This window comes from Auxenochlorella protothecoides, assembly GCF_000733215.1.
Source record: "Auxenochlorella protothecoides strain 0710 unplaced genomic scaffold scaffold102, whole genome shotgun sequence".
NCBI lineage: Eukaryota > Viridiplantae > Chlorophyta > Trebouxiophyceae > Chlorellales > Chlorellaceae > Auxenochlorella > Auxenochlorella protothecoides.
Genome location: NW_011934133.1, coordinates 67601 through 77497, shown reverse-complemented (window position 1 = coordinate 77497; position 9897 = coordinate 67601). Strand labels below are relative to the sequence as shown.

Below are 9897 nucleotides of genomic sequence, written 5' to 3'. Positions count from 1 at the left end.
TCCCGCTCCACCACCGAGTGGTACAACGACGAATCGCTGAGCGCACAGGACGCGCTGAAGCTGCTGGTGGCGCGCATCCAGGCCTCCGGGCCGGTGAAGCAGCACCACCTGCAGGAGCTGTATCAGCGCTGCCGCACCGGAGACGAGCTGGACCGTGCCCTGAAGCTGACGCGGCTCAACTACTTGGCACGTGGCGCGCTGGAGCAGCACGCGCCCTTCTCCCACCGCACCTCCAAGGCCCTGGTGTCCCAGGCCATGCAGCTGGGCGTGCCCGAGGTGGCGGCACGTGCGCTGGAGCACTCAGCCGAGTTCGGCCTGCCCGCTGACTCGGCCAAGGAGGCCACCCCCCTGCTCATCTACTACTCCAAGCAGGGCGACCTGCTGGCCATGTTCGAGCTGTATGAGGTGATGAAGCGGCGGGGGCGCCATCCTGGCCCCGATGTCTGCTATGTCCTGGTCAAGGGCTGCGTGGACTGGGGCAGGCCCGACCTGGCGCGCACCGTGGTGCAGGAGTTCCGGGATGCGGGCGTACGCATCCGGGAGGGCACCCTGGCCTACATGGAGCGCCGGCCCACCATGGGCCTGGAGGCGGCGCTGCCCAGCACCGCAGAGTTCTCGGGCGCGATCATGGGCGGCGCCGGGGGGGCGCTTGCCGCGCGCGCCGCGCCGCGCTGAGCTCCTCATCTCAGGGGGAGTGACGGTATGGGGGGCTGTCGGCGCGGCATGCCGACCAGCACACGCATGGTCCCCCCTGGTGACGGCTCTCTGCAGAGCTGGTGCCCCGTGCACACTAGCCCCCCCGTGCACACTAGCCCCACTCGCTGTGGCGGCGCGGCCAGCCCTTTTGGTAGTGTCGCTAGCCCCTGGAAGACCAGGTAAAGAGTGCACCAGAGTTTACTGTGGCCAGCTGCTGCAGCTCCTGAACGACTCCCCAACAAGGCACACACGTGGAGGCCTGCGTTAATGAAGTACTCCCCCCACGGCACTGGTGCTGCAAGGAGAGGAGCGAGGGGCCATCGTAGTAACTCCCTTTATGCCCCTCCCTTCTATGAAGCTGGCGGCACTGCCTCGATGACCGCATGGTAATGGTGCTGCCCCTCACCCCTTCAAGAAAAATGCCCCAGCCTCGCCGTGCGATGCCGCCGGGTGCCCGCTCCAGTGCACCCGCCCCTCGCAAGGCACCCTTCACCGGCCCTCCTCGATCCTGCCCTGTTATTCGAGCCAGTCGTATCATGCCCAAACCGCACTGCTTGCATCCCTTGAACCCCTGCCTGGCTTTCCCTGCCCTGTAAGCCCCTTGTCCCTTGCGAGTGGGTCAGGGTGGTGATTGATGCCAGACATTTGCATGCCGGGAAGGGGTGGACAGGGAGGAGGCGCCCCTTCCTCCCCCCCCCCCAAGCAATCGAATTCCCGCCATCTCAGATCAGGTCTGCAACGTTCATGGGCATCTCGTCCACCTGCGTGGCGTAGTACTGCTCGATGTCGCGCAGGATCTTGATGTCATCATTCTTCACGAAGTTGATGGCCACGCCCTTGCGCCCGAACCGCCCGCTGCGCCCGATGCGGTGGATGTAGAGCTCGCGGTTGTTGGGCAGGTCGTAGTTGATCACCAGCGACACCTGCTGCACGTCCAGACCCCGCGCCCAGACGTCGGTGGTGATGAGCACGCGCGTGGCGCCGGAGCGAAACTCGTCCATGATGGCGTCGCGCTCCTTCTGCGGCATGTCGCCATGCATGGCCGAAACAGTGAAGTTGTTCTGTCGCATCTTGTCCGTCAGCCAATCCACCTTTGGGGGGAAGGGGGGGGGGATTTGAGTGCGTTGGGAGCTGTCATGTTGTGTAGGCTTAGGGTTAGGAGAGCTAAGCACGGAAGGGAGGAGCATGGAAATGGTGGGTAAACAGTCCCGAGCCTCCCTAGACTGGTGGCGGGACCAGGCGCGGCGGCCACAGCCGGGAAAACCCTGACCAAACTCCAACACACCCACCACCCACCCACACCTTGCGCTTGGTGTTGCAGAAAATGACGGCCTGGGTGATGGTGAGGGTGTCGTAGAGGTCGCAGAGGGTGTCGAACTTCCACTCCTCCCGCTCCACGGCCACGAAGAACTGCTTGATGCCCTCCAGCGTCAGCTCATCGCGCTTGACCAGGATGCGCACCGGGTCGGTCATGAACTTGTGCGTCATCTCCAGCACCTCGTGCGGCAGTGTGGCCGACACCAGCACCACCTGGGTCTCGGGGGGGAGGTAGCGGTACACGTCGTAGATCTGCTCCTTGAACCCCTTGGACAGCATCTCGTCCGCCTCGTCCAGCACCAGCGTGCGGATGGCGCGCGTGCGCAGGCTGCGTCGCTTGATCATGTCGTACACGCGGCCCGGGGTGCCAGACACGATGTGCACCCCCGCCTCCAGCCGCCGGATGTCCTCGCCCACGGACTTGCCCCCGATGCAGGCGTGTGCCTGCACATTCATGAAGTCGCCGATGGCCAGGATGTTCTTCTCCGTCTGTGTGGCCAGCTCGCGTGTTGGCGACACCACCAGCGCCTGCACCCTGCAGGGAGGAGCGTGTGGGGGGCTTGAATGTGTGTTTTATGTGTGTGTGCAGAGGAGAGTGTGTGCACATGCTGAAAGAGGTCGGTGAATGGTGCTCGGGCGGGGCGTGAACGGGGGCTCGGCAATCGCTGATCCGAGGGAGGGCCAGCACGCACTCTGCTCTCAGCTTCCTCATGCACGTCGGGCCTGCACCCCACTCCCCTCCTCGTCGCCTTTACCTCCCCCCCTTTTCCCCCAGGGCCCCACGCCCTCCCTAATTCTGGCCATGCACAACTACCCCCACAACCAAGTTCCCCAACCCACTCTCGCGTGTTGATGTCCAGCATCTGACAGAGGGTGATGGCGATCAGGCTGGTCTTCCCCGTGCCGGACTGCGCCTGGGCGATCACGTCCCGGCCCGAGATGATGGGCAGGATGGCACGCTGCTGGATGGCGGACGGCTTCTCAAAGCCGTAGGTGTAGACGCCGCGCAGGAGGTCCTGCTTCAGGTTCATGGCGTCGAAGGTGGACACCACCCTCACGCCCTTGCTCGTCTCGAACTCCAGGCTGGCATCGCCCTGGATCACGCCGCCGCCCGAGCGGGGACTGTGTGTGTGTGTGTGTGTTGGGAGGGCAGAGGGTGGGCGAGGGAGCGGCAGGTGCCAGGGAAGAGGACTGCCAGACGCGGGCGACAGCGCGCCCCTCCGTCCGTCCAGTGCGTGCGCCGGCTGGTACAACGGGTGCAAGTACTCTTCGAGCTACAAACACATGACGGGGAATGTACCCACTGGGCTCCCAGCCTGGCGCTGACAGGGTCAGGCACTACCATCGCGGGCACCCAGCGCCCAAACCCCTTGCTGCCCGCACTCACCCCGCTTCCTCTTCCATGTCGCGCCCTGTCCCAATTCAAGCTCCAAATGAGGATTTGGGGCTGTCAGAAGAGTCACAGGGCCACGACCAGTCTCCCCCTACCACGACAATCACCCACTTTGCGGTGTGACCGAGTCTGGCGCCTTGCAGTGGTGCGAGTCCCTCCCTTCGTCACTTGAGCGTATGGAATACACTTCTAAGGGGGGATTGGCGGAGATGCTCAGCGTGCTATGCTCCCAGCATTCACTCAGAACCCCTCCCTGCCGGAGCAGTCGAAGATCCAACTGGAAACACGGAAACATCGATGGGGAGGGTGACCTTGCGGAAGAGAGGTGCAAGGGCCCAGCATGTCAGACTTTTCGACACACGGCACAGAGCGGCACTCGGAGGCCGATACCTCGTCGCAGGAGATTGCAGGCATCCCCCTGACCTCGCCAGCGCCAACCGCGGTGTACTCAGGCGGTCCTGGTTGCCCTCCTTTGTGTCGAATATCTGGCCGAGGCGGCCACCCAGGATGGCGACGCCGCCATTGGATCATTACAAGGACATCGATGCACAAATAGATCAGCTCCTGCAGTGCAAACCGCTGTCGGAGGCGGAGGTCCAGGCTCTGTGCGTGAAGGCTCAGGGAATTTTCGTCGAGGAGTCCAACGTCCAGCCCGTGAAATGCCCCGTGACGGTGCGAATAATGAGGCAGCTTTTATTTTCTGATGGCAAGCGTACATTGGGCGACGATATGCCGCGAGATGCACAAGTCACACGCACCTTCCTCCACTGGCGATCACTCACACTTGCCGGGTGTGTGGTTGCAAGTCCAGCCACATCCCATGGAAACCACCGCCGAACCGTCCTCCCTCCGCACCCTAGGTTTGCGGCGACATTCATGGCCAGTTCCAGGACCTGGTGGAGCTGTTCCGGATCGGTGGGAACTGCCCAGACACTAACTACCTCTTCATGGGCGACTATGTGGACCGCGGCTATCACTCTGTGGAGACGGCCTCGCTCCTAGTCGCACTTAAGGTTGTCGTGTGGGATGGGGTGTCGGCGGTGGCTGGCAATAGGGGCCAGCTCCTGCCCTTGGCGTGGGGAGCCTATCCATCATCTAGGGCTTGGTGGGGTCCATTGTCATCGCAACATCTTCTTCAGGCACTCACCCATCGCCCTCTGCATGGGTTCCACGACGCAGGTGCGGTACAGGGACCGGATCACCATCCTGCGCGGCAACCACGAGAGCAGGCAGATCACCCAGGTCTACGGCTTCTACGACGAGTGCCTGCGAAAGTATGGCACTGCCAACGTCTGGAAGTACTTCACCGACCTCTTTGACTACCTTCCCCTGACTGCGCTCGTGGAGAACCAGGTACAATTCTTGCTGCGGTCGGGGAATGCTGGTGGTTTGGAGGCCGGGAGTGGCCTTCATGGGGCCCTGCTTTTAGAGCCGGCACACCGGGGGGTCACTCCCCTATGAGCCAGTCTCAGATCACCGAGAGGTCTGCGATTTAGCATCCATGAATCCTTCTTTGGGTTTGCGCCAGCCCCTGTCCTGCTGTGAAGCGCTACATCCTCTGCTCTCCATGAGTCTCCTGTAACCTTGCCCTACCCCCCCTCCCCCTCGGAACAGATTTTCTGCCTCCATGGTGGGCTGAGCCCCACCCTGGACACCCTGGACCACATCCGCGGCCTGGACCGGGTGCAGGAAGTCCCCCACGAGGGGCCCATGTGCGACCTGCTCTGGTCCGACCCCGACGACCGGTGCGGGTGGGGCATCTCGCCGCGCGGCGCAGGGTACACCTTTGGCCAGGACATCAGTGAGCACTTCAACCAGGCCAATGGACTGAGCCTGGTGGCACGCGCTCATCAGGTGGGACGGATATTGCTGGGATCTGGGAGGAGAGGTCTCGAGAACATGCCTGTGGCATGCAGGGCGTCCCTGTATCCAAGGCGTGGTTTGGAAGCCTGGGGAGGAGCCTCCCGCTGTGTTGGCAGTTTTTTTGTGTTCCCCCCCCCTTCTACTCCCCCCTTCTTACCTCTGTTCCTTGCACAGCTCGTGATGGAGGGGTACAACTGGTGCCACGATCAAAACGTGGTCACGATCTTCTCGGCGCCGAACTACTGCTACAGGTCGGTGGAGTGGCGGTCGTGGTCATGAGGGGAGACAAAAGATGTGTGGGAAGGGCTGCCGAGCACATGCGGTCTTCCCACCCAACGGTGCGATCTGTGAGGATCAGGAACCACCCTTACCATGCCACCTCCTCATCCCCAGGTGCGGCAACATGGCGGCAATCATGGAGGTGGACGAGACCATGGTGAAAACCTTCTCGCAGTTTGACCCTGCACCACGGCGAGGCGAGCCGGAGGTCACTCGTCGCACGCCCGATTACTTCTTGTGACCCCCAAACATCAAGAAGCGCGCGGCTCGATGCGATGGGCCGGAGGCAGCGCTGCGCCTGAGAGCTGGCCGATCCGGTGAGTCCCAGTGGACCCCCCAGTGTCGAGCGCCGGTCCGCCGCCCAGTCTGCGCCTTTGCGGCTCCTGTCCTCGCACTCGATCTTGGTAATGTTACACGGTGAAACTCAATCCAGTGACGAGGCAGGGAGCAGATGCTTGGGAAGAAGCATGGTGCGGCTGCTTTCAGAAGGGGCCGCGCTGAGGAAGGCGTCTGATCCTGTGACAATGGTGGGGCAGTGCTAGGGGGCCAGTGCTCGATCAAGAGGGCGGTGGAAGGGAGTGTACACAATGGGAAAGGTTCTTTAGGTTCCTGGGAAGCCCGGGGAGAGCCTGGGCGCCTCACGCCTTGTCCTCTGTCTCTGCACTGTCGCTGCGGTGGTATGTCTCGATGCCAGCCACTGCAGCCAGGGCGCCCAAGGTGATCGCCTGAGCATACACACGCCTGAGAGGGGATGCAAGGGGGGCAGGGTCTTATGAAAGAGTGCATGCTAGAGGAGAGATTAATACTGAATGCAGCCAGAACACTGTCATAAAGACCTTCAAGACTTACGAGTGAATGATCTTAAGGCTGGTGGGGATGGGACGGGTCCACTGGTAGGCCTGTGGTGGTGAGGAAGGGGCGCCGCTGAGTCGAACTGGTACGATGCTTGCAACGCCTTCATAACGGGCAGCAACCTCCACTCCGTCCCGCTACTGACGACTGCTCAATATACCCAAATACGAACAACTCACAAGGGAGCCACCGACGCCGACGGCCCAGGTGTAGAAGGTGGCCTGCGGGGATTCGCGCCCAGGGTACGTAAGGCAAGACCGCCATGGACAGCAACGTGTCTGCACAACCCATGCACCAAAATTGCTCTCGCATACTCTGTTGAAACATACCCTGAGCTTGTTTGCCACGATCCAGTCCAACGAGCGGTCGAACACGCCGGCGACGGGGGCGGACGCTGCCTCAGTCATGGCTACGATAACAAGAGTGGTTTTGGGAGCACCAGAATGTGATACCACTCAAATGATTGTAATTAGTTATGCAGTCTTTTCGCGCGTGGTAGAACCGCTATAGTGGGTACGTCGCCAAAGAATTTGCACGTGGGCACCAGTGGTTTGTCATCGAGCGGCGATCATTTCGTAAGTGGCTGCCCTCCTATTTCTTACTTTGCAGTGATCGATCACGGGGTTCCCATCGAGAGGAACGGGTTTTTATTGTCATAACGTATCCACCTTGCCCGTTGTGAGTATTCATCACAGCTGCTAGGGGCGCGCGCGACCCTCCCTTTGCAGGGTCCACCACACCTACCCTCGGTGATTGACGTTGGGAGATATTCATCCTGTGTCACACCCAAGTTGTAGTGTGCACCGCTCGATAAATCCCATCGTCACAGACTCGAAGCAGTCACGATGTCGACCACCGACGGCATCCTGCACCGCGTGCGCTCCGACAAGGCCCTGTCCTCCGGGCCCTCCTACCACCCTCGCACGTCCGAATACTTGAGCTCGGGCGGCCTGGCCGCTCTGGACTGGGTCCAGGAGTTGCAAGAAGCCCCCGGCGCCACCACCGTGCTGAGCGTCGGGGCCATGTCGTCCTCCGGTGGCGACATCGACCCCGACCACATGGTGCGTATCTGCGTTGTACCTTGTTTGGAGGGATGGGCGGTCGAGGACAGACTATGAAGTCCTGCATTGGTTTGAGTATCACAAGTACGTTCCTCTCCTGGGATTCTATCATTGAGTTCGTGTTCCATGCCGCTCCCCGTCCTTGCTTTCCCTTCATAAGCTCGCCTCAGGCACCTGAGATCCCCAAGCCTGGGACCCCACGCTAACCCCCACCCCCACCCACCCCACCTACACACACAGTTCCTGTCCATGCTGCGCCAGGACCTCATCCGCGACATCCACTTCATCTGGAACGCGGACCGGCGCGAGTTCCACACCATCATCGCCCTCGGTCTGGACGTGGCAGGGCACCCGCGCATCACGCACGGCGGCTTCTCGGCCGCCGTGCTGGACGAGACCACGGGCGGCCTGGTATTCGAGGGGAAGAAGGACGGCAGCCTGGGCCCCGGCCGCGCCTTCACCGCGCGGCTGGAGGTGGACTACCGCAAGCCCATGCCCGTGGACACCGAGATCGTGTGCACCGCGCGCCTGCTGAACACCGAGGGGCGCAAGATCTGGACCGAGGCGGAGCTGCGGGACAGGCCGGGAGGCACGCTCTACGCCGTGGCCAAGGCCCTCTACGTCACCGTGCGCGCCGAGGCCGAGCCGCGCGGAGAGGAAAGGGCGGCGGAGGACGGAGCGGCGGAGGAGGGCCGGGCGTGAGGCATGGTGGTGCGAGGCGAGGGCAGCCCATCGCACATGCACGTGATCCACTGGGCAGCCCCCGAAGCGACGCACCGCTGAACGAATTCCCTCTCTGCTTGCACAACGCTGCTTTACAAATACTGCATGTGGCACGCTGTGTACCAGTGAGCAATCCGAGGATGAGATTCATGAGAAATCGGGCAATGGAGCCTGATTTGCAGCACGCTGTGGCGTTGGCGAGGTGCATCGACGCTGGTGATCGGCTGCGTATTCCTGGGTGCAAGCCTTGATGGGACAGATGTGTGAATTTGACGAGGAAGGGCCGCGGGGGGGAGACTGCTGCTTATCGAACCTGCCACTCCGGCTTGGGCTTTGGCTTGGTACAGAATGATGGCATCGCGCCCACACCAGGCCCGACCTCACCGCAAGCTGTCATCGCTCCAGGGCGCCGCCAACCAGCCGCTCGCAAGTATCGCTCCTGCACCGACCAGCGGTGCCCGCCCCTCCCCCGCCGTGACACCCAAAGGGCCTCAGGTCCACTTTTCACGCTTCCTTTTCCGCCGCAGCACACCATCAAGCCAGCGCTTGGTCTTCTCCTCATCATCAAAGGGCCCCGCCCAGGGCGCCAGCGCGCCGATGAAGCGCAGGTCGAAGGACTTGCCGTCCTCCGGCCGCTCCCAGTCCGCCCAGGCCGCCTGAGGGTCGCGCACGTGCAGCCGGCGCACGCCCGAGTGGCGGGCCACACGGTCGCGCAGGTCTGCCAGGCCGGTCTTGGGGGGGAGCCAGACGATGGTGGGGTCGTGTGTGCGGAAGGCCGTGTTGGCCGTGCCCTCCATTGACAGCAGAATGAGGTCGTGCTGGAAGGAAGGAAAGGACAAGGGGGGGAAATGTGAGGAGGTGGGGAGCGGCGGGGGGGGGGGGGGGGGCGAGGCGCTGGCTGTGTGTTTCTGCTGTGAGCGTGGCCCCGCCTGCGCCGCCAGGCAAGGCTTGGGAGCGGTGCATCGCAGGGTTCCGAGGACCGCGGCTGCAGATCACATCATCTGGCTGTCCCTCAAGCTCGTAAACCCTGCTGCAGGTGTTGCCAGTTGCTGCAGGCAGTGGATGGCATGCTCCCACCGCGGAAGCAGATGCCCAATTCCCACAGCTCCCCACCTCCCAACACATACACACACACGGAATGTCCCCAGCCCCACCTCCGTTTCGTTGGGGGTCCTGGGGTTGTCCAGGAAGGAGTACTCCCGGTACGTCATGTTGACCTTCTTCTCGTGCGGCTCGGTCAGGCGCTCCACGAGGAACACCTGGTCCCAGGGGCAGGTGAAGGGCAACGGGGTGAGGGGCGCGCCGGGGCTGCGGCAGTTCTCCAGCTTGTCCCAGCCGCTGTCGCACAGGCACGTCAGCTGCGAGGGGAAGGGGGGAGAGAAGGGGGTGAGGTGGGGGGCTGGCTGGCTGCACCCGTCAGGCAGCTGTGAGAGCACGCGGCACCGGGAGGAGGTGCATTCCATTCGAGCGTGGTTGCCCTGGCTCGCTTGCACCGTTCGTGCTCTGGCACGGTGGCCTCCAGGAGGTAGGTGACACGGGCTCCTCCTAGTCCAGGGTTTCTGCCACTGGCATATGCAAGTATGGACATGCCCCCCCCATCGCCAGCTCACACCCTGCGGCTATAAGGCATACAACCCCCAACGCCCCTCCCTCAGCGCACACAGAGAAGACCATCTGCCCCCCCCCCCCCCCCCCCCCCCCCCCCACCCCCCC

The 9897-nt window shown here is 62.8% G+C and overlaps 6 protein-coding genes across 6 annotated transcripts in view; 3 read left to right on the top strand and 3 right to left on the bottom strand.

Moving 5' to 3' along the window:
* Positions 1-879, top strand: part of F751_0349 (hypothetical protein) — a gene marked incomplete at both ends in the record, with an annotated part of 2287 nt that extends 1408 nt beyond the window's left edge. The window contains 2 exons of the mRNA XM_011397556.1: positions 49-611; positions 774-879. Coding sequence (XP_011395858.1) covers positions 49-611; positions 774-879 — 669 coding nt within the window. The remainder of the gene's footprint in view (positions 1-48; positions 612-773) is intronic.
* A 539-nt stretch (positions 880-1418) lies between these two features.
* F751_0348 (DEAD-box ATP-dependent RNA helicase 2) lies at positions 1419-3417 on the bottom strand (the record flags this gene model as incomplete). Its single annotated transcript, XM_011397555.1, has 4 exons — positions 1419-1787; positions 2158-2548; positions 2854-3135; positions 3401-3417. The coding sequence occupies 4 exons, from the start codon at positions 3415-3417 to the stop codon at positions 1419-1421; spliced, it is 1059 nt and encodes a 352-aa protein (XP_011395857.1).
* A 496-nt stretch (positions 3418-3913) lies between these two features.
* F751_0347 (Serine/threonine-protein phosphatase PP2A-2 catalytic subunit) lies at positions 3914-5789 on the top strand (the record flags this gene model as incomplete). The annotated part of the gene is made up of 6 exons (XM_011397554.1): positions 3914-4078; positions 4267-4419; positions 4586-4759; positions 5021-5260; positions 5444-5520; positions 5663-5789. The coding sequence occupies 6 exons, from the start codon at positions 3914-3916 to the stop codon at positions 5787-5789; spliced, it is 936 nt and encodes a 311-aa protein (XP_011395856.1).
* A 397-nt stretch (positions 5790-6186) lies between these two features.
* F751_0346 (hypothetical protein) lies at positions 6187-6807 on the bottom strand (the record flags this gene model as incomplete). Its single annotated transcript, XM_011397553.1, has 3 exons — positions 6187-6289; positions 6398-6447; positions 6730-6807. The coding sequence occupies 3 exons, from the start codon at positions 6805-6807 to the stop codon at positions 6187-6189; spliced, it is 231 nt and encodes a 76-aa protein (XP_011395855.1).
* Positions 6808-7245: 438 nt separating this feature from the next.
* Positions 7246-8163, top strand: F751_0345 (Acyl-coenzyme A thioesterase THEM4; the record flags this gene model as incomplete). Its single annotated transcript, XM_011397552.1, has 2 exons — positions 7246-7461; positions 7702-8163. The coding sequence occupies 2 exons, from the start codon at positions 7246-7248 to the stop codon at positions 8161-8163; spliced, it is 678 nt and encodes a 225-aa protein (XP_011395854.1).
* A 512-nt stretch (positions 8164-8675) lies between these two features.
* F751_0344 (hypothetical protein) overlaps positions 8676-9897 on the bottom strand; it is a gene marked incomplete at both ends in the record, with an annotated part of 4301 nt that continues 3079 nt past the window's right edge. The window contains 2 exons of the mRNA XM_011397551.1: positions 8676-8975; positions 9339-9542. Of these exons, the coding sequence (XP_011395853.1) occupies positions 8676-8975; positions 9339-9542 (504 nt within the window). The remainder of the gene's footprint in view (positions 8976-9338; positions 9543-9897) is intronic.